This window comes from Aspergillus pseudonomiae (genome assembly GCF_009193645.1).
Source record: "Aspergillus pseudonomiae strain CBS 119388 unplaced genomic scaffold BDV37scaffold_39, whole genome shotgun sequence".
In the NCBI taxonomy this organism is placed as follows: domain Eukaryota; kingdom Fungi; phylum Ascomycota; class Eurotiomycetes; order Eurotiales; family Aspergillaceae; genus Aspergillus; species Aspergillus pseudonomiae.
The window spans coordinates 144,425-170,107 of NW_022476031.1; the positions used below are offsets into that span (position 1 = coordinate 144,425).

The 25,683-nt window shown below is 46.6% G+C and overlaps 10 protein-coding genes and 3 non-coding genes across 13 annotated transcripts; 8 read left to right on the forward strand and 5 right to left on the reverse strand.

Moving 5' to 3' along the window:
* Window positions 1–463: 463 nt before the first annotated feature.
* Window positions 464–2,194, forward strand: BDV37DRAFT_250144 (glycosyltransferase family protein). The gene is made up of 2 exons (XM_032082164.1): window positions 464–1,453; window positions 1,520–2,194. The coding sequence occupies exons 1-2, from the start codon at window positions 824–826 to the stop codon at window positions 1,913–1,915; spliced, it is 1,026 nt and encodes a 341-aa protein (XP_031940796.1). The 5' UTR covers window positions 464–823; the 3' UTR covers window positions 1,916–2,194.
* Window positions 2,195–2,233: 39 nt separating this feature from the next.
* BDV37DRAFT_250146 (Anp1-domain-containing protein) lies at window positions 2,234–4,714 on the forward strand. Its single transcript, XM_032082165.1, has 4 exons — window positions 2,234–2,695; window positions 2,816–3,498; window positions 3,555–3,874; window positions 3,928–4,714. The coding sequence occupies exons 1-4, from the start codon at window positions 2,613–2,615 to the stop codon at window positions 4,390–4,392; spliced, it is 1,551 nt and encodes a 516-aa protein (XP_031940797.1). The 5' UTR covers window positions 2,234–2,612; the 3' UTR covers window positions 4,393–4,714.
* Window positions 4,715–5,497: 783 nt separating this feature from the next.
* Window positions 5,498–8,345, forward strand: BDV37DRAFT_283719 (uncharacterized protein; the record flags this gene model as incomplete). Its single annotated transcript, XM_032087352.1, has 2 exons — window positions 5,498–5,602; window positions 5,652–8,345. The coding sequence occupies 2 exons, from the start codon at window positions 5,498–5,500 to the stop codon at window positions 8,343–8,345; spliced, it is 2,799 nt and encodes a 932-aa protein (XP_031940798.1).
* Window positions 8,346–9,460: 1,115 nt separating this feature from the next.
* BDV37DRAFT_t121 lies at window positions 9,461–9,600 on the forward strand. The gene has a single exon. It is a non-coding gene; the product is annotated as a tRNA-Tyr (tRNA).
* Window positions 9,601–9,687: 87 nt separating this feature from the next.
* Window positions 9,688–9,823, forward strand: BDV37DRAFT_t122. Its single transcript has one exon. It is a non-coding gene; the product is annotated as a tRNA-Tyr (tRNA).
* An 83-nt stretch (window positions 9,824–9,906) lies between these two features.
* Window positions 9,907–10,049, forward strand: BDV37DRAFT_t123. Its single transcript has one exon. It is a non-coding gene; the product is annotated as a tRNA-Tyr (tRNA).
* A 503-nt stretch (window positions 10,050–10,552) lies between these two features.
* BDV37DRAFT_135453 (putative sister chromatid cohesion protein Dcc1) lies at window positions 10,553–12,082 on the forward strand. The gene is made up of 4 exons (XM_032078768.1): window positions 10,553–10,733; window positions 10,817–11,529; window positions 11,603–11,769; window positions 11,856–12,082. Exons 1-4 carry the CDS (start codon window positions 10,615–10,617, stop codon window positions 12,021–12,023), a joined length of 1,167 nt encoding a protein of 388 aa, XP_031940799.1. The 5' UTR covers window positions 10,553–10,614; the 3' UTR covers window positions 12,024–12,082.
* BDV37DRAFT_135461 (uncharacterized protein) lies at window positions 11,865–13,533 on the reverse strand. Its single transcript, XM_032078769.1, has one exon. The coding sequence runs from the start codon at window positions 13,323–13,325 to the stop codon at window positions 12,141–12,143; it is 1,185 nt and encodes a 394-aa protein (XP_031940800.1). The 5' UTR covers window positions 13,326–13,533; the 3' UTR covers window positions 11,865–12,140.
* Window positions 13,534–14,805: 1,272 nt separating this feature from the next.
* BDV37DRAFT_283722 (E3 ubiquitin-protein ligase RNF216) lies at window positions 14,806–17,152 on the forward strand (the record flags this gene model as incomplete). Its single annotated transcript, XM_032087353.1, has 3 exons — window positions 14,806–15,437; window positions 15,490–15,734; window positions 15,789–17,152. 3 exons carry the CDS (start codon window positions 14,806–14,808, stop codon window positions 17,150–17,152), a joined length of 2,241 nt encoding a protein of 746 aa, XP_031940801.1.
* A 930-nt stretch (window positions 17,153–18,082) lies between these two features.
* BDV37DRAFT_272084 (uncharacterized protein) lies at window positions 18,083–19,402 on the reverse strand (the record flags this gene model as incomplete). Its single annotated transcript, XM_032084813.1, has 1 exon — window positions 18,083–19,402. One exon carries the CDS (start codon window positions 19,400–19,402, stop codon window positions 18,083–18,085), a length of 1,320 nt encoding a protein of 439 aa, XP_031940802.1.
* An 849-nt stretch (window positions 19,403–20,251) lies between these two features.
* Window positions 20,252–21,199, reverse strand: BDV37DRAFT_294407 (2OG-Fe dioxygenase family protein; the record flags this gene model as incomplete). The annotated part of the gene is made up of 1 exon (XM_032089622.1): window positions 20,252–21,199. One exon carries the CDS (start codon window positions 21,197–21,199, stop codon window positions 20,252–20,254), a length of 948 nt encoding a protein of 315 aa, XP_031940803.1.
* Window positions 21,200–22,898: 1,699 nt separating this feature from the next.
* On the reverse strand, window positions 22,899–23,741 carry BDV37DRAFT_135553 (uncharacterized protein). The gene is made up of 2 exons (XM_032078771.1): window positions 23,263–23,741; window positions 22,899–23,052 (listed from the first exon to the last, which is right to left on the reverse strand). The coding sequence occupies exon 1, from the start codon at window positions 23,635–23,637 to the stop codon at window positions 23,287–23,289; it is 351 nt and encodes a 116-aa protein (XP_031940804.1). The 5' UTR covers window positions 23,638–23,741; the 3' UTR covers window positions 22,899–23,052; window positions 23,263–23,286.
* Window positions 23,742–23,815: 74 nt separating this feature from the next.
* On the reverse strand, window positions 23,816–25,332 carry BDV37DRAFT_135506 (putative mitotic spindle checkpoint protein (Mad2B)). The gene has a single exon (XM_032078770.1). It carries the CDS (start codon window positions 24,728–24,730, stop codon window positions 23,846–23,848), a length of 885 nt encoding a protein of 294 aa, XP_031940805.1. The 5' UTR covers window positions 24,731–25,332; the 3' UTR covers window positions 23,816–23,845.
* Window positions 25,333–25,683: the final 351 nt, after the last annotated feature.

Here is a 25,683-nt window from a genome sequence, read left to right on the forward strand (position 1 = left end):
CACCACCGTCGAGAACAAACTTTCATCCGCTGTCTCCCAGAGATTTGAATGGTCCATCAGCCGCATGAGTCGATCTAGATCCCGTCTTACTTTACCTGTATCGTCTTCCAAGTCTTTGGGATACAGTACGAAGATTTACTTGTCAACAGTCCAGCCTCGAAAATCGCCAACAAGGAATATCGCCCAACCGCTTATTGTCTCCTGGCTTTGCGGACTCTCTTTCTCGTTGCCTTTTCACTTACCCACTTTTTGCTTTTTCTCTGGTTCTTTTTTTACTGCTCCCAAGTGGACCTCCGAACGCTCCCCACTTGAAGTTTCATCGCGGTTGGCTTTCTCTACTACCTCGAAGGGCCTGAATGACGGGTCAGATCGCTTTGACTCTTGGAATACTCCATCGTATCAATCTCTGATCTTGGAATTAGTCTTTTTTCTTTTCTTTTCTTTTCTTTTTTTTTTTTTTTCTTCTCTCTTTTTCTTCGCCCCTAAGCTGTACTCTCGCTGACGCGAGCTTCAGGCCTCGGGGCTAGTACCTTGTTGGGACGCAATGTTTTTTTTGATCTAATCAAGTTTTAGTATAATTTGTCAAGCATCTTCAATATATTCCGTCTTTTTTTCTCAAAATTCTCATTCTCCTTTTCTTGTTCAGATTGCTCTTTCAGCTGTCGGTCGGGTGTGTGGGTCGTACCTGGGTTTCAGATTATTTACAAAGCATGCGCTGCTGACATATTTACTTCGCCGCTCGCTGCTTTTATTTTTATTTTTGATTCTTTTTTTTCTTGGACAATAACCATTTTACAAATTCAGGAATAAGAAATATCCTCTCATGGCGACTCCGCTTTCTGGTACAGCGATTATCACTGGGGGAAATGGGTCGCTTGGATCTTCAATAGCCATCGCCATTGCCAAAGCACAGCCTTTTGTGCATCTGCTACTACTGGCACGGGATATCCGCTCCGATAGCGTCAAAGAACTGAGAGACAAGATCCGGTTGATCGGACCCCGGTCGATTGAAGTAGCAAGAGTGGACTTGACAAGTTTCAACTCCGTCGTCAGTTTTACAGAGAACACAGTGGAAAGGGTGCAAAACAAAGAGATCCCTCCAGTGACACTGCTGATTAACTGCGCTGCTGTTGCGTCCTACATCGCCGACCAAGTAACACGAGATGGGTTCGATCCCGTCTACCAGACCAACTGTATTGCCCCGTTCCTCTTGACCATCGGGTTGCTGGAGGCGTTCCGAGCAGGTGATGGAACACCAAATGGCGGAGTGAGGGTGATCAATGTTGGTTGCTCATCCATGTTGAAAGGCTCTTTGGATTATTTCGACAAACATGATTTTGGAAATCAACAACCGGGGACGCAATTGTCCTCGAAGGAAGGGAATGCGCGCTTTGGAAGTAGCAAATTAATCATGAGCGCGGCCATGTACGCCTTGCGTCGGAGTCTGGTACTCGTAAGTTGACCTGCAACATCTCGCCATTGCCTTGAGCGTCCCAGTTAACCAGGGTTAAATTCTTAGAATGGCAAAATTCCCTTGAACATATTTACCCTGGATCCCGGTGGATTGACAGGAGAGAGCCATTTAACGGAGAACGCACCTCGGTCGGTTCGAATGGCACACCAGACGCGGTCTGGACTCCGGCCATTCCTGCGGGTGTTCTCTAAAAGTGCCATTAATAACCCTAGTGTTCCAGCCAAGGTAATCGCGAAAGTCGCATTCCAGAGAGATACTGTGGAGCAATGGGGAAGGGAACGATATTATATCTTGGACAACGACTACCAGGCCGGATCCGTCATTCCGGTGCTTCGAGACCCGCCTAAAATGGAGGCATTGCTTAAGAAGCTGATGGGACAAATTGAGATCGGTGTCAAGGGTATGGGGTCTCCCCAGTCCAGGATATCACGGATCAATTGAAGATGGGCGCGTTACTATATGTGATTTCTGTTGGCTTGGATAGCGATGGTTAGCATTCTCTGGCGTTGGGCTCTTTTTCATGCGTTTCTTATCAAGTGTTATCGGGAGCATCGGGATTTGATCGGTTTTCTGTAAATAGACCATCGGTGGTATAGATATAAAAGAACGACGAGGCTGCCAATTATGGATCGGCGTGCCAGGGAACTTTGATCCTAATTGTCGTACTGATAAGAGTTGAAGACGGTTGCATGTCTGCAAACGGGCACGAGTTGGCCTACCGCCGGATTCGGTAATGACGGGCAGAGGTTGGACTCGACAAGGGTCTGTGGACGTGGAGGCGAATCACCGCCCAGGCGCTACTGCACTGAAACCACCTAAACGCTTGGTTCCGACGCTCTGGACGGGCGTCCGTTAGTTAATGCTACATAGACCTTTTCGAGCCTTGACGTCTCCCTTCCCTTCTTTTGTCGCCATTTTCCCTATCTTGTTTCATTATTTCTTTTAAATTCCTCCAGGGATCTGTGATCCTTTGTCGCTCCGTAGTGCAGTTAATCTTACGCATCCCGCCTCGCAGTCGCATCGGCCTAGGTGGGAAATAGGAAGTCAAGCCAGTGGTTTCCTTTAGATCTAGGAACCTAGGGGTTCCTTTGTCTTCGGGACCGATTTTCAAGCTACTGATGCGACTGGCTTTGGAGAGATGAACAGGCATCACGCCTTCACCAACGGCTACGCTGCCTACCCTCGCGGGCAGGGCAGCACATTCTCCATTTCTCCCCACCGGTAAGCAACGGCCGCCATCGCATCCCACTCATTAGCTTTCTGAATGGGTGATACACAATATCGCTTAATGTTTCCTACCAATTAACAATGTCTTGCTGACCCTGCTCCGTCGATCGCCAGCTTCCAACCGCGTTCACAACCTGCTCTGCGACGACGAAGGCAACTTATCCAACGGCTGTTCCTCATTGGTGGCCTCTCTTTGTTACTCCTCGTCCTCATCTTCCCTTCTTGGAGAGCCACAATTCTGCCAGTAGTATCCCTTGGACTTCTTTCTTCTGCGGAAGACTTGCAAATACAAACTGTACGATATTACGACCTCTCAGCTGTACAGGGCACCGCAGATGGATGGGAGAAAGAAGAGCGTGTGCTCATGTGCACACCTCTTAGGGATGCCTCGTCCCACCTGCCGATGTTCTTTTCGCATCTCCGAAACCTCACCTACCCTCACCACTTAATCGACTTAGCTTTTCTGGTCTCGGATTCAAAGGATAATACACTAGAAATGTTATCCAGCATGCTTGGGGAACTTCAGGCCGAGTCTGATCCGCACATGCCGTTTGGTGAAATCTCAGTCATCCATAAGGATTTCGGACAGAAAGTGACACAAGATGTCGAGAGTAGGCATGGGTTCGCTGCACAAGCTGGGCGGAGAAAGTTGATGGCTCAGGCGAGAAATTGGCTGTTAAGTGCTACGCTTCGACCGACTCACAGCTGGGTCTATTGGAGAGATGCCGATGTAGAAACGGCACCATTCACCATTATAGAAGACCTAATGAGACATGATAAGGATGTCATCGTACCAAGTGAGTAAAGCAGTCTACGGCCTCTGGTTGTTTTATCTAATAAAAGTTTCTATTAGATGTCTGGCGGCCACTCCCAGACTGGTTGGGCGGGGAACAGCCCTATGACTTGAACTCCTGGCAGGAATCGGAAACTGCACTGGCCCTGGCAGAGACACTGGATGAGGATGCAGTTATTGTTGAAGGATATGCTGAGTATGCGACGTGGCGGCCTCACCTTGCCTACCTTCGAGACCCATACGGTGATCCTGATATGGAGATGGAGCTCGATGGCGTTGGCGGTGTTAGTATCCTTGCAAAGGCAAAGGTGTTCCGTGCTGGAGTTCATTTCCCAGCATTCAGCTTCGAAAAGCATGCTGAGACTGAGGCATTCGGCAAGGTAAGATCTGCATGCAACCCCCCTTCATCATTTTTCTTGCTAAGTATAAGCAGATGGCCAAACGCATGGGATTTTCCGTTGTCGGTCTCCCACATTATACTATCTGGCATCTTTACGAACCTAGTGTCGATGATCTTCGGCACATGGAGGAAATGGAGCAAGAGCGCAAAGCTCGCGAAAAGGAAGAGAAGGAACAAGCTGAGCGGTCAGAGCGTGTCAATACCCTGTTCCGGGATACTAAAGCAGAGTCGGAAATCGATAACGCTTTTGTTCGCGACGATATGGAAACCGAAGGAAAAGACCAGAAAGCCTCGGACGATTCGAAGAAGCTGGAAGCTGAAAGTGCTGAGGAAGCGAAAATAGACAAATCCTCGAAAGCCCCAGAACGGGAAGAACAGAAAGCTCCAGAAACTCCGAAGAACAAAAACTTGAAAGATGCCGAAGAGGTGTCTGCAGTAAAACCGGCTAAGGAACAGGCCGGTGCTGCGCATGATGAGCAATTAAAGCAGGGAGAGTAGCGATGCTCATTATCACAGTTCTTCATGTATTCGGTAGCGAAAGGCATCGGTTTAAAATCTGTGAAAAACGGAGAACATCGCTGCCTATTGCGCCTCACCAGTCTCTGTGCTGGTCACAGTGTGGCTTTCTCATTCTCTTTAGAATATGCCGTCAATTACTGGCAGCTTTTTGTATATGGGCTTGTGGAGTGTTTTGAGGCTTGATTTATTCATCTGATATTTGGTTGATCTGTAGGTCTGATATTGGGAAGCACTTGTTTTATTTTTCGCTGTCTTGACGATGTATTGGTATGAACGACTTGCCTCATGGGCAAAACGTATGACTCGACTATCAGTAAATTACATGCCTAAGTAATTTATTCTATTCTCAAACGGTCTTGAACGAAAAATGGGCATCTGACCTAGGGAAATTCATTTTTGGAAAGGAGCCCAGGCTTTTCAATATTTCTCCTGACCCTGTTCACTGCAACTGTCAACTGACATGAACCACGAAATGTTAATATTAGTAGTACTAGTAGGCAGACATACTACTACTACTACTAGTAGTTTAGGTATTCACTCTGCCATTGGTCGTGAAACACCTCCTCCGATAATTCACTAATTTGAAAGCAACTATTTCAATGTTGCGGTTATCTTTTTCTGGTGAGTGTTTTCGATACAAGCTGCTTTGCTACGACACCATCCCTTTATTTCTCAGGTCTTTTATCTTCCAGTACACTCCGTGAAGCTCTGAGAGCTTTCGTATGAGCTCATCTTTATGAAGATTCCATGCTCCCACTGACAGGTTCTAGACAGTCAGTTCAATAAATTTAAATCTTTCGTGCTTGCTCGGATTTTCTACATTCTTTGGTCCAAAGCAGGTAGTACGACCATGTCCTTTCGTCTAGCACAAGACACAAAATGCTGCAAGAGATGTGGTCTTTGTGGCTTTACACGGAAAGACTGCCCCCAATGCAATATCTGCATCTATTGTAAGAAGAAAGGTCATCTAGTTAGCAACTGTGTGCGTGCCCCTCCATGTCCTATCTGCAAAGTAAAAGGACATCCAGAACAGTACTGCCCGCAAGCAGTACTCAGATACTCTTCTTTACGATCGGCAAAACGAATGAGGACATCTTCAGGCGAACAGTCGACAGATCTGAGCATCTCTGTTGTATCCCCCAAACATGATGAAAGCCGGTGGTTCGCAATACCTAAGGATATTCGTGAGGTTTGTAACTTATGTTCGCGTTTTACAAATCCTCTGACATAATACCTAGGAGCTTTCCCTATCAGAGATATACGAATTCCCAAATCTAGAGTCCCTTTGCAAAGAGACAATCGAAGAGATTATCGCCGGTCTCCTACCTGGAACGGGACCGAAAGAATATCAAGAAAGTATTAAAGATCACGGCGGTGTTTGTGAGGTTACACGATCCTTGCTAAAGCTCATTGTTGCCAATGTTAGGGCCCTCGAGGGCCTAAAGATCTCAAGGGAAGTGCTATATAAAGCCCTAGTCGAGCGTGGTGATAAGATACCTTGGAACCGGCCAGTAGGATATGCTAGTCTTGTGACAGATATTCGGCATATAGACTGGTGGCGAATGTACTGTGGCCAGTGTTTCCTTGCTTGGAGAAGGATTATGTGCCAGCATACTCAGGCTATTCTACGAAATTCAACAAGCAGTCTCCACTACTACATCCTATGGATGGGCAACGGCAATCGGACCGCGCATTTTATCAAACTTTGGGAATTCCCGGAAGATACATTGGACGACTCTTGGTATCAGATCCGTTCGAATATACTGGAAGCTGTCTTCTGCAAGGCTTTTAAAACTCATCATGGGATGCTGAACAGAATTGATTGTCCTGATTCACCAACCAAGAGCTATGGGCTGAATATAATGACGCCACTGGTCCAGGGGTATGTCACACTTTCTAAAGCTCTACGAGTTAAAGCCAATGCGGGCCCAAGCCAATCACCGGATGCCCAGATCAGACATTGGGCTACGTTCAACCCTTCTAAAAAGAAAGTTCAGAGAAAACCGCGCCCTATCTTCCAGTGCGACTTCGATGCAGCGCTAGAAATCGCACTCAGAGATAAAGAACTTTTCCAATATGTGATTAAATTACTTCGAAGTCCAAGATATCCCGCTAAGCCAGAAGCTTGTGATTCTATCCCTTTTTCAGGTAGTCTTCAAGCAGCAATTGGCTTTGTTCTGGATTATGCGGCAGTATCAGTAGCTAATGACAGTCCATTGGAGTCTGTGATTAGCAAAAACTCTGGTGATCTCCCATGGCCCATTCAAGGCTGCGGGTTTCACGAGGGCAATGTTCTTGTGTGGACATATAATTTCAAGAGGTTTTCCAGTTTAACGCCTGATGATTTCACTGCTACTGAAGATTCTGAAAGATTATGGGAGGACTCTCATAAAACTCTCCTTGAACAGTGTGCTGCCAAAATAATTCTTCTTTGTGGGCCACGGGCGGGAAGAATCATCAAAGCAATGATAGAAGGTTCGAGTCAGTATACCCTTGATATCCAAGGGTATAAGTATCAAATTTATCTTGACCATAGACGGCTCTATATTCGCTGCCCTGAGTTACCAGCAGAGGTATGGTCTATTAACCCGATTCATGCTGCCCGGCTGAGTGATGTGGTTCGATTCGCAACTAGGGTACTCGGTATAACAGATATCAGACCGTATTTCGTCGAATCAAGCAGCATTGTCGGCTATATCCTTAGCCAGGCTAGAAAGGAACGGCTTGGTGGACATATTATGACAACAGACGACCTTGATGCAGGTATCAAGCTTTGGCTAATTCGTAAAGGTATTGGAGACGATGATGATATCCGTGAAATTGAAACTATTGCTGGTTCTCTCGTCCGTGGTCTTCTGATGTTATTACATGCACTTCCCAGAAGAGAAAATGCTGTGCAAACCCCCATAAGACCTCCATTGCCAGATATCGGGAGGGAAAGGACTCGTGTTCATGAAGGCTTTGATAATGGAAGCTACGAGAAAATCAAGGAAATGGTCCGTGATCGAGTGGGAAAACGCGACGAATTATACCTAGAATGCCTGTCTACTTTGCCAAAGAAAGAAACAGGCACCGCCGAAGACATAGCTGAAGACGCTGCTGAGGCTCATCAGACAATGACCACTGAGACTCTTTTCCAGGTAGATGATAAGGAGGTAACCGGCATGCAGACTTGGTTATTCAACCGCCGAAAGGAAACAATAGGGTCCGATGAAGGGTCAAATTACCTTCCTAAGACTGGCAAAAGGAACAATTTAGAAACCACGAGCTGCCTGGAGGTTGCACACAGTTTTGAAGCTCGGGTCGAGGATTTAACACTTCTGATAGATCAAGCAATTACAGATGGATTTCTTGATCCAAATATTGATCTCCTCAAAAGTCTGGCTGAGAGCCTCGGCGTTAAGTCTTCTAGAAAGGGATGCTTACGAAAGGGTCAGACTACTGGGAAAACTGGCTGCACGCGAAAGATTTGGCGAGAAGAAAGAGAAGTCTTTCAGACTAAAGAATATCAGTATACTGTGCCCCTTGGTATGACTTATGAGAGATCTATCTCGCTAAACTACTGCCCTATCAAATTCCCATCAGGTATGGATGTGGGAGACGGTACAATATATGTCAAAATGGAGATTTGTCCATTTGGCCAGAGACATCCTAAGGTTTATGCAACTAGCGCAACAGACGACGATCCTGCCTGTCGACTAGCATTCTATGTTAGATTCACAGACTCTACCGGATCTGAGGTTAGATATTACGAAAGAAACGCAAACACAAGCCCACTATTCCGCGCGAATACATTTGTGGATGTCTTGGCCAACAGTGTACCAGATGAACAGATCGCCAAAACCCCTAGGAGATATCTTCATTATAAAAAAGGAATGTCTCCAGCAGGGCTCGAAGGCTTCGAGGGCGGTAGCTATACAACTCTTCCATGATCCGTGGTTAAACTTTGCATTACCGCTTCTTTGATTTATCAGGGAGAGTGGAAGTTGTGAATATCTGATCCATCAATTCCGTTCCAACTGCAAGCAAATTTGGCCTAAGCATGAAACGACAAAGGCAGAACCTGCTGGTTACATTCTATCGATTCCAGACCAACAGCCATTCCTTTCAGAGCTGAAGTTCTTCCTCGGCGGCAGCTGATTCCATAACGTCCGCTGGGACAGGCTAGCCATGACTGGTGATCTCATTGTATCTATTATGTGTTTCTACAGCATTTAACAGGCCATTGCTGCCAATCATACAACTGTATTACCTAGCCGAGCAGGACCGAAGGGAGCCTGAAGACATGACTGTTTAAAGGAGGTTTTAGGGGAGGGAGGAAATATAATAAAGCTCCTCACCTGATTGGGCAACTCATGTAGTAGTTTGTAAAAGGGGGTTATAACTTGCAGTTTGGATAATCAAGACAAGTGAAAACCTCTCATTTCCTTGTCTACTAAAAAAGTAGCATCTAGGATGCTCAACTACGGAGTTGACCAAACAGGACGAACTGGATAAAGAAACCAAACGCATAGATCGTCGAATGGGTAGGAAATTAGAAACAACTTGGAGCGACACAGGATAAGCGTATCTTGTCCCTGTGCAGTGTCTGACTAACGACTAGATGGGCCGTAAGATATATACGATAAAGCGAGAATGGCACAAAAGCCTATAGATAATCGTAGGAATGGTAGACAAAACAAACGTATCGATGGTAATTGATGTACTCTAAGACGAAGCTCGATACGGACAATTTAAGATAGAGCTTGGAGAGATACAGGTATCACATGAGAATGGTTATACCGCGATATATAGCCGCCGACTTTGTAGCCTGAAGTAAATAAATGAATCTACCTACTGTTAGTAAAAGAAAGTAGAGATACAGAGGTAGGACCGTCAAAGAACGGAATATAGATAGAGTCGCTGTAGGATTCAGTGACTTCTTTGTTCATATCCTGTGGGTAGATATAGTCCTTTTTCATCATACTCGGGAGTAAGCGTTACCTGTCATACCTGTATTTATTAAACTTGGCTTAAAAAGCCAGAAATGTCGCTTTTGGTATCAACGGCCCCCGTAGCGCAATGGTAGCGCGTAAGACTGTATGTTGCGCAATCAATCTTGACGTTAAAGACCGATCAACTAACAAATCTGCAGTCTAGCTTCAAAAAGCGATCTTAAGGTTGCGAGTTCGAGCCTCGCCGGGGGCTATCCTCCCATCTTTTTTGCTTTTCTGCGTGTAAACGAGTCAGCCATGCTTTGTAAAGGATATATGAATCAAAATTTCAACAACAACCGCCCCCGTAGCGCAATGGTAGCGCGTAAGACTGTATGTGAACACTAATGATTACCCTCAACACTCCATAACTAACGCAATAACAGTCTACTTGCAAAGTGATCTTAAGGTTGCGAGTTCGAGCCTCGCCGGGGGCTACCCCTGTTTTTTTTGATTTTCTACCATGCGTATGGGGAATGCGTGCTCTATATGCTGTTTGACCAACGCCAGAATAACATCCGCCCCCGTAGCGCAATGGTAGCGCGTAAGACTGTATGTTGCGCATTCCAACAATTCGTCCTCCAGACTCCAAAACTAACAACACTCAACAGTCTACTTTCCCAAGTGATCTTAAGGTTGCGAGTTCGAGCCTCGCCGGGGGCTTCCTATTCTCATTTTTTCCTTTTTAATCTTGGCCGTGATACTCTCTAATCATATACTTCAGCATCAGCTATGTCCTGTGTTTGTTTTTTCATCGTGTTCTCGTATTCCAACCCATGTAGAATACCCAAACAAGCCCCACTATTCGTATTTTATAGCCACTATGACAATCAGATTATTAGATGGTGTCTTCCAGTGTATCGTAATGTTTTCACATTGTTAATCCCTAACTTCAGATTCTCTCACAGTGTGGCTTTTTCAATCTTCCCAAAACATGCTACCATTTATTCTCAGCCGTTTTGCCTAGATATTTAAGCGTCCTTTAGAGCTTGAATTTCACCAAGTTTCATGTATCTTACGTTGTCGATTGATATATCCATTAAGCAGTGGTCTGTGCGTCCATCTCGTCGGTAGCCGGCACGCGTCTGAATCGCGTCCAGACGTACCGTCCACCTCAATTATTCCCTCGATAGGTATAACAACATCGCATACTCATTGAGCGTCAATATATCCCTTCCAAGCCACTGCTTGAGCGCCTTCCAAAGGCGAACAAGATTAAGACATCACAATGTCTATACAAGCCGCTTCCAGCATTCTTTTCACCCACACATCCCCTCAGCAGGGATTCAAACTACTAGAGCTACCACCAGAACTGGCCGATCTGCTCACATCAAAAGAAGCTCCAACGTACGCTACACGCTGATACCCCCCTCGCGAATCTTACGCAATCCCTGAATCCCTCCCAAAGAAACTGACTGAAAGTTATACAGCCTCGAATTGAAGTCTCCAACCCCCCAACAACCCACAACGACAACCACGGACCCCGAAAACCGCGATTATGTGAACCTCTGCACGCCGACGAAAACCTACCTCATTCGCCAAGTCCAATCCTCAAACTCGATCCACATAATCCGGCCAAGCGACTCCGGTGTCCAAAGAGGAGACATTAACATCGTCGGCGGCGGCGATGACGACGAATTAAATCTCGTCGAGACGATGACCGCTATCGCGAAATGTGGGTCTACACTTGAACTGCACACACCTCCGGATGGTTTCTCGGCGGTCCCTGTTCTGGAGAGGATATTGCCTGTTTATGATGAGGTGGAGGGAGCAGAGCAGGAGGTGGAGCAACGGGGGGACGTGATTCGGAGGGTCTTTGATGATGTTCCTGTGTCGCGGGCGCAGTGTGAGGCGGGGTGGACTGAGCTTTGTGCGTTTGTGCTTGGGCGCGGGGATAGTGGGGATGATGTTGCCGGTTGGTGTCGGAGGCCGTCGGCGAGGGCCAAGTTGGATGTGTGGAGACGGGTGGTTGAGGGGGCGGTGTTGCAGGGGATTGACCTGGGTAGGCAATTCTTGGTGCAGGATTTGTGGAGATCGGTGCTTGATGAGGGGATGGAGGAGCCTTTTCCGAGGACGTTGTTTGAAAGTATCGTTAGAAGGGTTTGTGAGGCTGGGGATGGGCAGTTGTTCGAGGATTTGAAGTGTGAGTTTCTTATTAACGTTACTGGAGGGGATAAGTTGCTGGATGTTATTTTGAACTGACGTTTCGGATATAGGGGCCAGTATCGATAAGGCACGCTGTACGCAGTGGGTCGGTGAGACCTACCTGGAGGCTATGGCGCCGACCACTGCTTCTGGCATCGGGAGAAGTGAATTCCTGAATGCTTGGAAGGATCTCCTCCCCGAGTCCTGGCGGAACGATGTTACTTTCTCGAAATTGACGGTAAGTGGAGCGCTTGTTAGCTTGGATACTCGCCACAGTGATCATCTCTCATTACTAGATGTTACGGTATCTGACATTATACGCAGGAAAACTCATACAAGCATCCAGATCCCACGACGATCTGCTTTGTTTATCGAACTGACCGACAGAAGATAAAGAAAAATGTCTCGACGGATGCTAGTGCTGCGACAGCAGCCAAAAAGACAAGAAATTGGCACGAGCTATTCAAGAACCAAAAACGCCAGAAACGCTAAGCCAAGTCCGCGAGGGCTCGAGCGTCGCCTCTATGATTGAGCCGGTTTACTCTAGATAGTCATCCCCTCTATCAATGTCATGCATTACTCGCCGAGAACCGCAAATATGACCGACTTTCAGCACCAGGCGTACTTCTCATTCCAGAGCCACTCAACTTCCTTGCCTTGCTCGGCGCCACTCCACCTCAAGCAGGCTACGCTGTCCTGTTCCCGATGGACGACCTGCGCCGTAGGGTCTAGAATGGAAACAGCCCTCTCTAGCACTGGGGTTGGATTCCAGAACTGGACCTTCGCCATACCCCACGCATGCGCTTCTAGTTGGGCGCGTCTTATGATTGCGGCCATGGCTTTTGCGGTTTTCTCTGTTTCCTCTGGTGAAGTTGGCTCGTCGTACACCCACCTCAGGATGTACAGAGTGTTTTCCTCTGGAGTCTCACCGAAGTTTCTATTCCACGCACAGTATACTTTGGACTGTTCATCACCGGCACCCTTGATAAGTGGCAGTGTTCTGTCCTTGAAGAGAATCTTTGCGTAATATTCCTCCCTTGCCCAATGCCACTTAAAATGGTCAAAGTCCGGGACGACCGCTACTTTGGCACTCGCAGATTTCTGAGATGCGATGCGAAGGATATCTAGCTCCTTTTGAACCACGTCATTGTTGCACATGAAACGGTGCACATCTTCTGCAACCAAGGTCCTCGCCTTTGGAAGGTTTCCTCGAACGATGGCCCGATCATATTCATCCTTTGGTAGTGGGGTAAGGCTGAAGTGTGTGGAGGGATGGGGCATCCACCCAAATTGAGCATAGAACTTCTTTCCGATATCAGAGTATAACACACTGAAAGGTATTCTGTTGGTGGTCTTGGGCTCCGTTTGCCACGCGTCTATTTTCTTGACCAACTCCTGCATCATTCTTTTCGCATATCCCTTGCCTCTGAACTCAGGTCGACAGAAAACACTGCCGATACTGAGGGCGGATACATGTTCCACTTTACCATTTTGTGCCAAAATTGCCTTCTTTTTGTATGTCTCGCAGGAGCTAAGGATTGCCCGTTCCCCTTCTGGTTGGCCTCGGACGACCAACAACCAACTCGTCAAGCCATCCTCGGTCAATGCTTGCTGGGCTAAGTGATTTTCTCGTGCAATATACGCATCGAGGTCCAAGGGGCCCTTCCAAGCTGGACTATTCAGCTTTATAGCTGCGGTGCGTTCCTCCGGTGTCGCCTGCACTAAGATCAACTCCGGGGATTCGCCTGATGGCAGGGCAGCGTTGTCAAGATAAGAGTTGTCAGCGGCAATCATAATGGACACAATGTAACTAGTTCGCTTTCTCTCCAAAAGCGCTTTAAATGTGAAACAAAGCTGAATATGGTATTATAGTGGGGGATTTGATAAGATTATGGCGATAGGTATTAGTTGTGGTATTCGGACGGAACCGTTGAGAGCCAAACTGAGGGTAGCTCTTGAGGACAGATATATGCCTATATCATTGAACTAAAAGGACTGGGGGTAGTTATAGTAGAGACCCAGACCCCTTTGGTCGGGGGATTGTTTCTGTTTGTCATGTCCTGCCGAGGACAAGCGATGCGAAGCGGTACAAAGTTGACTCAGCTGGGGATGTACCTGCCTCTAAAGGCTATACGATGAAGACCATGACGTAGTGAAGGCGCGGAGACAACGTAAGGGATCCAATTGTAACCTCTGAACGGCTATATTGCCTGTATCATATGCGACAGGCACCTGAGGTGTTCTTTTTTGGCCTTCTTTTAATCTTACAATACCTTACGCTAGATGGTATCTTATCGATCCATATCTCGAGTTGTACAGCCCACCACTACAGTAGCCAGGTTCTTTAGCGGTAAATTATGGCCTTCTGGTTCACGGGACACAGCGAATATTAGTCATCTCTGTGGAGAGTAGTTAACCCGCATCCAAACAAGCAGGCGGTATGGTTTTACTGCCAGCAAGCTTCACGTAAGATCCCACCACCATCTGATGGAAAGCTACGTAAACTACCAGCTGTTGTTTGATGGGGTGACATATTCAGATCTCACCCTGTTGCCGTGAACCTATCCTTTTGCATATATGAATGACGATCAGCTTAAGTACCACTTTCTCGCCTCCAGAATCCATGATGAACCCATAATTCTGGGGTAAACCGCGAGCCCACTCTCGAGAGCCCCACCGTGACATTCCGTTTAAGCTTCCCCTATTTACACCTTTCCCACTTCGGCGATCTTCTTCGAGCCCCACGGGTATTGTTGCCGAGTATACAGATCGGTGCTAGGAAAAAGGCCTCAAAAAGCTTATCTCAAGAGAAAGAACTAACTCAAGGAACGGAAAAGAAAGAGGATTTCAATGTATGGATGCTTCATACCTGAGGTGAAGTATGTTTCGTTTCGTACTGCTCCTTGCGATGTTTTCCACTTCCTTTCATGCCGCGCGGGAGAAGTTTTATATGGGCCTGGGCCATCAGAATTCACTTTTACATTTCTCTTACTTTTGTAAACTATGCAAACACCGCTTATTTCCGTGGTGCTTTGCTTTTGTCATAATGACTTGGTCTTGGTACTTGAATGGGATTCCATCACTATGATCCCCTGTTATACCCTGAGACGGGTGTCTCTTCGCATATTAACGATCCCTCCTTGCAACCAGGGCTCCCTATCTCTTATTGATCATTTTTCTTCTCTGGCCTTATAATGCGGTTCCTTTCTAAAAAAAATTCTCTGCGCAGTCTCGCAATCGTAAAAATCACCTCAACCGCTCCAAAACGCCCAACATGGACGGGGATCCCATGGGATTTGGATACCCGTGGAACCAGAATGTTGACGACTTAAGAGTTCCTTATGGTGATGAGAGACTACTGCTGGGTGAGAGCCACCATATGCATTGGGGACTCGACGGGCAGGACGATGATCTGGGCTTTCAGTGGAATGAGCCTTCTCTGCCTGCTGCAAGGCCTGCAAAGAAAATGAGAAGCCACTATCCCAGTGCGGCCGAAACTGCAGGTTTGATTAACGAGTCTCTTCCCATAGGCCTTGATAATATTCCAACACCGTCACGTCATATCACAAACCCCGCACTGACGGTCTTGGATGACCCTACTCCCTCGCCGACAGCTAATGCAGCATTGCTGCCCCAGATATTAGAGATATTTCCTGACATTAGCCACCAGTATGTAGAAGAGTTAATAGCTCGACACAAGGATACGATGTCGGCCAGCGGCGGTGATACACCTTTTATCAATTTCGGATTGTTCCTGGTCAAAGAGACAATTATCGAGGAGATTCTGGAGAATGCATCTTATCCAAAGCAGGAGAAGCTTAAAAGGAAGACCGAAGAAGAGGAGGATGATAACCATTGGACGGTACCCAGGGCACTTCATGATGCTTGTGAATATCGTAAACAAGCGTGAGTTGGTCTTAGCTCTACGTGTGCGTGTGCTTGCTAACCGTTGTTACAGATGCGACATTCTGGCACAGGAATTTCTGTGGATCTCTATTCCACATATCCGACAATTCGTTTCCAGCAAGAAAGGGCTGTATTCGGCTTACATAGCACTTTATAAGGAGTATATTCATCCTGGGACCCAATCATCACACCTCAGATTGAAGCGACCAAGGCCACTCGTGAAGTCAAGTAAGACGTGGGACCAAGACTTGATATCGGAACTAAATGCTGCGAAAAGGAGGATTGCGAAGGATGTTGGTAAGTGTTATCGCTATCACGTCAAGACGTAAGATCTTTTAACAAAACTCGAAGCTGCTCACCGAAAGCGAAAAGAAGAGGAGGAGGCGGACAAACTCAATGAAGAGGAACACTTACGATCAGGCAACCTTGTGGAGTGCCAGTGCTGCTATTCTGATGCCCCCTCAAATAGAACGATTCCTTGTGAAGGTGCAACTGTCCACTTTTTCTGCTTCGGATGCATCCGAAAAACCGCAGAGACACAGATCGGAATGATGAAATACAAGTTGCAGTGCCTTGACATGAGTGAATGTAATGCCAAGTTTGCCCGTGGGAACTTGAAGAACGCGTTGGGCTCCTCATTGATGGGGAAGCTAGACCACCTTCAGCAGCAAGACGAAGTTGAGCAAGCCGGCTTAGAGGGACTCGAAAGCTGTCCGTTCTGTGACTTCAAAGGAATCTGCCCCCCGATAGAAGAAGACCGAGAATTTCGGTGCTGCAATCCCTCTTGTGAAACGATTAGCTGCCGTTTGTGCAAAGACAAAAGCCACATACCAAAGACTTGCGATGAGGCAAGGGCAGAGAAGGGACTTCCTGCACGCCACATAGTTGAAGAGGCAATGAGCGAGGCCCTAATACGTAACTGTCCCAAATGCCATGTTAAAATCATCAAAGATATGGGATGTAACAAAATGATCTGCAGCAAATGCTTGTGTGTGATGTGCTATCTATGCAAGAAGGACATTTCACGTGAACAGTACAACCATTTTGGCAAGCCTCCCACTTACTGTGATACCCACGATGATCGTAAGCCGAAGCGCTTTGAGGTTGAAGTTGAGCAGGCCCAGAAGACAGCCATTGACAAGATCTTGAGGGATAATCCCGACTTGATGGAGAGAGATCTTCGAGTGGATCCTGATAGGAAGGATACCAAAACCCATACAAAGCCAAAACTCCGACGCACTCAACCTGGACCTTGGCCTCCGGGGCGGCACACACAAGAGCCTTTGCCTGGCCAAAATCAAGATATTCTACCGCAGCTAGGCTATCCAAGAATGCAAGTTCCGAGAGCAGCACTCCCTAACCCCCCGCAGTTCGTTCCATTTGAACCAGATATCCTCATGCCGGGGTTGCGCTATGCTGGCCTTCAACGTCCACTACCTGCATTCGAGCCTCAGTTGAATCCACATACTGCTACAACAATGCCCCAAGGCTCTCCCAATACCCCTCAAGGCCTCAATGGCTTTGTTCCACCTCCACAGCAAGACTTCCTTCCAGACCCATTTACTTTACCGACGAATACAGATAATGCCAAGGCTACAGGCAACCTACCATTGCAGCCGCAGTTTCCTGCACTAGACAACTACGGTATTGGTACTATGCCTGGTCAAAACGCGAACTTACCCTTATGGCTGGATGGCCCATTGTACAACTTCTGAGGAATCGTTATTTCGTTACCTAGGTCGATGCATACAATATGCTTTAGATCTATCATTCAGAAAATCAAACCAATCCCACATTCAGGACTAATGCTGGCGCTCATTGGAAGGCCCCGCACCTTGTTGAGTGGGTGCGATATACCGAATATCATGCTTAGTATTTAATCTGTTCCTTCCGACTCAACTCGCTAAATTTAGTAACTTGATATCCAAACTTCGGCTACATGACACAGTGCAGTGAGTACTGGAGGGTGACATATTCGCGTCTCACTTCGAATTGCAGATCTACGTTTTGGCTATTTCCTTGTTTGAGTTTGGCATGAGCGTGGAACATTTCGGTTGAAAGTTTCGTTCACGTCTGGTCAGAACTTGATCTACATTTTGATCTTCTTTTGGTTTTTGGTTTAATTGGGTAGAAACAGCTACATACTCTCCCTTTCCAATACAGCACACTGAAAGTATCAATAAAGACAAAGATTAACACAAACAAAGATAGTCAATAAATGAAGACAACATAAACATCTGGAAGGTGAAAGGGTATTTTTGGTTTATGGTGATATACAAAGTATGCACATATCAGATTCTCAAATAGCATTGTTTGCTTTTTATAGGCAGATCCGAGCAGCTCTAAGCAGATCCTCAGTAGTCAGGGTAAGACCGCCTCAGTAAACTTCCCCAGTGTTCAGAGTACTCTTTGTGTGCTTTTACTGGCAGATACGATTCCATGGGCGGCTCGAGCAGCCAAGTTTGAGTGGCTTCTGGACCCTTCACACAATTTCCCAACTTTTCATAAACAATACTGGTTGATAGCCCTGGCCTGATGTCTGAGAGTAGCCTTTACCAGCTTACAGCAGCACGTAGCTGACTGGATCGTTCATTCAAGCTCGCTTTTTTCCACGGCTTCAGGCTAATCGCACTTACAACGCAAAATTAGAATAGCTCAATAAACAGTTCTCTCAACTTCACAGGATCCATCCCTCCGGCTTGAGATATCTCATACTGCTTCAGCTCTATGTAACGTTGTATCAAGGGTAGGCCGAATATGGTAGCGAAATCGTCAGACTTCGTAGCCAACCACGCCAAAGATTCCTGCAGAGTTCTGGGCAGCGGCTCTTCCCTGGTATTGGACTCAATTGTAGAATCGCCCAAGTCTGGCCAAAGGAGAGGCTCTTGGCCTGCCAACCCGAGTATGCCAGCGCCGAGTACAGCAGCTAGGGTGAGGTACATGTTGGCAGTTGCGTCGATGCATCTTATCTCCCAGTGACTAGCCTCGATCTTCCGGATAGGTGCTATTCTCGCCTCAGTTCCCCAGCATACCGTCTCCCCAGCCAAGAACGGGAGTCGTCGTTCGTAAGAGAGCGTGTGGGGTAGACTAAAGGCGCAGATCATAGGTAGGCGCTTGAGAATGCCGGCTAGGAAGGACGTTTCATGGTCGCCATCGGCAGACTCCAACGAGAGGTGCATGTGTTGCCCAATGGTGTGTGGATCTGAGATTAGAGGTTTCGGTGCCATGGTGGCCATATAGCCGTGCTTGGCAAATGTGTCTTTGAGGTAATCGTGCACAAAGTGTAGTTGATCCACAGCCTGCAACGGCGGCAGGGGTTTCAGAGCGATTTCATACTGCCCTCGTTTGCCTTCCGAATGTAGTCCATGGATGTGCACCCCTAGGACCAATAGTTGTTGAATGCACTGCTGCACATACCGGTAGCACGGATCCCGCAGGCCGGATACAGAAAAATTCCCTGGGCCTTGACTGTGCTTGACATACTCCCCCGTCGCGCAGGAGGCCTTCATCACCTGGAACTCCACCTCGAATCCAACGAGAAATTCCAGGTTCCACGATTCCTGTGCCTGTCGCACGACGTCCACTAGCGCACGCCGGGGACACAGGTCTCTGTTCGGCACTGGCTTGGATATTGTCGTCCCCACTACTCCGCACATTACCATTGCGCTTTGGGGGTCAGCTGTTAGCCGGATAGAAGACCAGTCTGGGACCAGCCATTGAATATGACGGGCGCTTGCGTCTGGGAGATATTGGTTTGTGATGGAACAGTTAGACAGGAGGGGAGGCACATGGAATGGCTGCTTCTCCGTCTCTAATATGATGAATGCTTCCTCTATCGGTAAAACAAGTGCACGCATTACTCCCGAGTAGTCCTGCCATTGTAATCTAATGAAGATGATGTGTGGGTAGTCACGATAGAAGTCGTTAAGCGCTTCGTTAGCGTCCATCGGTATTTCCGATGCCATACTGGATGTATAACTTCTTAGCTGGTCCATGCTTGGAAGTTGTATTCCATTAGGATTAGAAGAAACAAAGTAGCTGAGAACTATTGTCGTGACTAGGGACGGGACTGAATACCGAGTATTTGTCACGTCTGAGGTCACGGGGGTGTAAGAGGCCTGTCAGATAAACTCTGGGTATCTTGTACAAGTCACCTACTGGAACCAAAGAATGAGTAGCGTGCTCTGAGACGGAAGGTATACATACCCCTCTACTCAAGATATAACCTACATATCCTCTACCAATGAGCAACTCTGCCCGTCGCTTTAGCAATCATGACCGGTTCAAGGTATCGCGCAGTTGCTCACATCAATCTTCAATCATAGCACACTCACTCAGTACTCTTTGAGTCTCAATGACTGTGTTTATGTTATCTACCGATTCCTTCCCCCCGTCTGTCAACGGGACAAAAATGTTCATGCCGCTTACTCAACGCTCTCTCCTCCCCTACACTATAACTCTATCGTCCATCTGGAGAGTAAAGTGTATTCCGCCCATGTATTTGCCTTTTGTCTTAGAAAGCACTTTCTTCTATCACCCAGCTGATATACGTGCGCTGGTCTTAAAATCCCAACCAGGCAAGTAGTTGAGGGTCAACCAAGCACGGTAGTGAGTTTTCTTACCGGACTATCATACTGAGAGTCGATTGGCTGAATATGAATGAGTGAAAGAATCTATAGCCGCTCTTTGCAGTGCAAATACCCAATCAAAATGTGAAATCGCATTCTGTTATAGAAATATTGGACGTAGAAACTCGAAAACATGGAATAACTGCAGCTTGCCCGCCCATTCCTATCATCCTTGCAAAGTGTGAGTCAAGTCGCAGGTTCTGGAAGCCATAAGGGAATCTGCATTGGCGATTCGGTGTGCAGGGCCATCGAGTCACTATATCCTGAAATATGCCCCTCCATCTTTGGCCGGCGGGTAAACGCCACTAGCACGTCACGAAGTGCAATTGATGATGGACACAGCGGGTGCAGTGATGTTACGCTATGCTTGTAGTCATGATCAACGAAGAGTAGCGTATCAAGAAAGTGACGATGCTGGACTCGTGCTTTGATCAAAGCTGGTTCCACTTTTGAGACGGGCACCCCCGTTGTCTCTTCATTGTCGTGCAGGAAGGTAACTGCACTGTCAGGCCTCATATTATCACATCTCAATAGAACTGATATCGTGTGATCCGATCCATCAGAGTGAACGCCTTCAAGAGCCGGTTCACCGAAGATTCCTTTCGAGATATCGGTGACTATTCGACCATTGAACATCATGCAGACCCAGCTCTGCGAGGAGTAGTCCAGCCGATCACGCGGAGTGATAGATACATTTTGGAACACTAGGGCCTTGAAGATCATCAACGCTTGTACCACTGTATTCTCTTGCATATCAGCTGGTGTTTCGGCAAAGGTCCTCCGAACTGCAGAATCGTGACGTTTCCAGTCCTCTTGAACAGTGAGCGTGTATGGCTGTGGTTCTAACCGCCGAATGTCTCTTGCCTCAAAATCAATACAGTAGCGACCAAAAGACGCAGCACGATAGTCAAGAGTCGGGTCAGGGCTTGTCTGGTCGGTAATTGACTTTAAGCGTTCGAAATCAGCGTCCCTAGCTCCCAGGCCTTTGAGAATTGGGATCATGTCTTCTCCCTTGACGAAGATAAATCGGTCTTTTATATATGTCTGTCGCAACGACATAATTGTGGCCATGGTGTCGTAAAAGTTAGCATCGTAGCGGTGCTCGTGAACGTTGAGGTTGTGCGTCTTAGGCATGCTGTGGCCATTTGGGATATCTATCTTGGTTGAGGGCATGCTAAACAGCTAAGAGTTGTGATGAGTAATTCTAATCCAATAGTATTGATATAGACTTATGGTGTTTTGATGAGGATTGACGGCGGGCTCTGAAGATTGATATACCTGTGAGTCGAATAGAAGTACCCTCCATTCCAATGCAGAGACTTCCCAGCTTACCATAACCTGCCAGGTAGTACCAGCAGTCACTACTTGGCATTCCAAGATACATCCTAGTTTATGGCCATGGACAGTGGCGCAAATGTGGCTACTGGCAGTGAAAATGCGTAGAATCTTCTACTGCCAGAAGGTTATTCTCTGCCTTGATTTGAGTTAAGATGAACCTTCATTCAGGTAAAAATCCTGGCCCTTGACTATTAACCTGTAAATTAACTTGGGAACTTCGACAGTGTAAATTTAATGTAATTATAATCGTGGGAGGCACGCTCTTGTAGTCTCAAGGACCCAGTTCTTACTCTTGACAGCTGTATTGTCTTCTGATAACGGTCCCGGTTATACCAACATTTTATTTTTACCCTTTTAATCTAGTGCGACACCCTCTGCAACTGACAATGTTTGTAAACTCCAAGACTACAAGGCATTGCCAACAGTTATTATTGCCAGTCACATAGATCTGAGAATTGATTATTTTCACTGGGGAAACAAATCCCTACTGACGAATCTCTACTGTTGGGTTAGCGAAGTACTAACCAGATATGGAAGTATGTTTAGTAACTGGGTACTATGTACAAGTTGAACCCATGGAACTATACGACCTTGGTCCGACATATGCTATTCCCGGGGAATAAGTGTAGCAAGCAGTACTGAATTGTTGCGCTGTTGCTTATGATTGTCATCATGTATGTATAGACTTCACAAACATTTTCAAAATATATATGCACCTAACATCCTCTGATCTCTGCTCCATAGCTAAATTGGAGCTTCTAGAACGTATTATTGTCGTGACACCCTAGCGATAGCAAGGATATTTCAAGCCCGAGGCAAAATCATCAGAGAATGTTAACCGAGCCCAAATATTGTGACCGGTAAGGCATCAATTCGGGTATGAGCCACCATGACGCCATATAGCTATATCCAGTCGACAATTGACTTATTAATAAGTGTTTGAAGCCCAAAAGTGGCATTTCAGATCTTGGAAGAGCGACTGATTGTATCTTTTCCTGGTTGAAGAGGATAGAACCCCGATTATCACGGTAAACTGGACCCATATAGCCACAGGCCGTCAGCCACTTGTGGCTCTTAGTGCGATCCTCATTGTTTCAGAATGTCTCATTTATGCTTATAGTATCAACAAGCTATACCTAGTATTACCTACGCTAGCATCTTTATGGCTTCTAGATAGACATTTAGACTTTGCTGGTCTACGTTAGGGCCGTTCTTAACCTTCTTGAACCTACTTACTATAGGCCAGATCAGACGCTGGAGATCAATATATACAGGAGTAAACATGGACCAAATAGATGCAAGAAACTACGTAGTCTAATTCAATAACTTCATTGCCATCAATCATCACACAGTAATAAACGACGTAAATAGATAGAAATCAGCATATACCAGGTAGCAGAACAAAACTCGAACAATTCACACCCCAGCGACAGCAATAGATCAGGGGCTGGATCACCATTCACATATGTAAGCGTTCGCTTGATGATCGGTTTCAGGAATTCTTCCTCTGGGTGACAAGGCCAAAAGCGAGAACCCTTTTACAGCCCGTTCACGCAAGTTGGTTAAATGTGCCTTTCCACCCAAGTTTCATATTTCAATAGCCACAATCATCCTTGAGATTCCGTGTAAAGGTTTCCTGCTCTGAAGTTCTAAGTGCCCGCATCTCATTATCAGCCATATCCAAGCATCAAGACCTGCTACATGCAGAATGAAACACTTTTCCAAGACCCCATGTGACAGGACCAGCAAACCAAAAGAGCAAACGGAGATGTGAAACGCATATCAGATGACAGGACCAGCAAAAAAAAAAAATGACAGACTGCCACAATCAAGGGGATATAATATTATCAATTACGGACAGGACAGGACTCGAAAGATCTTCACTAACGGCGGTGCTGACAAGACTGGGGACCGGTCTGGTAGCTAGTTGCTAGATATTTGAATTTGCTAGGATCATGTAGTAGGAGAGTGTTCGACAAAGGAGACGAGAGAAATACAAGAGGAAATGGTATGGAAGTGAAACAGTCCGACGAAGCAAAGAGAAAATATTGGAGAAAAAGGTGATCAAAATAGAAGGAAAGGTAAGCGAAGAAGAGAATAGAAGATGGTAGTGAAGAACAGATGGAGAAGGAACGTGACGGAGAAAAAAGACGGAGCAGTGAAAACAGCAAATGAAAGATATGAACCAGATCTATGTAATGCCATGCGAGTCCCAAAAATCGTCCGCCCCCCATTTTATATATTTGCGCCACTCACTCGGACGACAATTCCTATGCCCTCATCCATCATGTATGTTCGATCATTGGTCACGCTAAAACAAGAGTGAAATAAATGGGAGAAAAGATGGTAAGGTGCAAAAACAAGTTTGAGGAAAAAGAAAATGAAATGACTAGATGAACAGAGGTAAGAGGATAGAAAATCGATTTCAACAGAAAGCCAGATTCATGGAGGATGTTCTGAATCCACCGGCTCATTAAATTTCTGTCGTGCCTCTTCCACCCATAATTCCAGACGAAGCTCACCAGCTTCTACACGTCGTACAGGCACCGTTTTGGCGCGACCGTTCGATACTCTGGGGGGAGGTTGTTGTGGCTCGCCGTTTCGAAGTTTGGAAACGGAATACGGTGCGGTACACGACCGGAGATGGACCTTGCCCGGTTCAGCCACAATCCAAGTTTGTTCTTCTGTTGTAGTACCCGCAGGGGGCAAGGCATCTTCCCGAACTTCGATGCAGACTGTGAAACTGAATTCGTCGTCCCGGGGCAACGGAGTTAATCGGGCGCAAGCGGAGGCCAATCGGGCGAGACAGGCACGGAACTGCGCCTCGAGGTCGACTGGCGGAGGAGCGGAACCCCGATCCGATAAGGGGGCACCTGGCTTGGATGAATCTTCCTTTCTATCTTCAAAGGTGGTATTGATCTCTCCAGCGGGGACGCGGGGGAAACCCGACAGATCAAAAGCATATCGTTCGAGGGGTTGGTTGGTGCGGAGAGATGAAATGATGATACTGACTGCGGTGATTGTGCCCTTCAAGATCTCTGTCCCGACCGCAATTGACGCGTCATTGATATAATCACACACTTTCGGGTGACGGGACTGTCGGACCGGATAGTTGTAGGCTCGAACGGGCAAAAACGTCGCTCGCGGATAGACCGAACGAAGAAATAAGATTTGGTGTATTGAAACGGTGAGGAAATTGGTGAAGGATGCCGCCAACGCAGACTGATTGTTGGGCATCGATCTAGGTGCGGTCACTGGGGCGGAAAATGTTGTCATGGTGGTAGTCACGGGGTTGACGGTCGTGCTGCTCTCACTGGCAATCGGCATTGCCGTCGAAGGCTCTGGTGTCGTCGTTTCCACGGGAAATATGGTCTTGACGGGATCTCGGAGAATCTGAGTGCTGTTCCACCCTGAGGCTAATCATCGCTCTGTCTTTTTCGAGACGATGGGTCAACAACGGTCTTTTCTGCCACGCATGAAATGGATCTGGATGATGTTCTCTCCTTCTCTCTTTCTCTTTTGACTTTTGCTTCTGCAACAATCAGAGGGGAGGGGAAAGTGGGGGGAGTATATGGGGGTTTCGAGTTGAGTGTGGTTAAAATGAAGGAGGGGAGGAGGATCGAAGAGAGTTTATTCTAGAAAAGCGAAAAGAAAAAGTAAAACGAGAAAAAGAAAAAAAGACGGAGATAGTCGAAGATAAGAACCAAATGTCAAATCGAATGATAAGTATGAAATTTCTTTTTTCTTTTTCTTTCTTTTTTTTTTTTTCCAAGGGGGTGGAACGAATACACCAAATTAGGGTGAAAATTGTGGGAAGTCCAACAGGAATAGAGTGGATGATGGGATGGGTGTTTGCCCGAAGGTGAGAAAAGGGAAAGGAAGAGAGAGGGAGGGAAAGAGGGAGGAGGGAGGAGGGGTGCTGGTGGATTGGGGGTTGTAAGTCAAAGTAAGGAAGCACTGTTCGGATTAAACATACGTTGGGTGGACAAGACGAAACAAGCAAGCCTCAGAGCATGGATGCAATGTCGTTGAGGTCGTGACAATCGGCGACAGAATCTGTGATGCGTTCAAAGAAGGAAAATGGCGTAGACGATAAAAGTTGATGATAATGGGAAATACTATTTCCTTTTGTTTTTTTTTTTCTTTTTTGCCCTGGCTGGAATTTATTTAGTTATTTTTCTTTTTTAGTATCCCCTCTCCCTCGGAAGTTTTTGTTCCTGAAAACCTTCTTTTAAAAATAAATTTCGTAAGGGAACTAGAAAAAAAATTATATTCCCTTT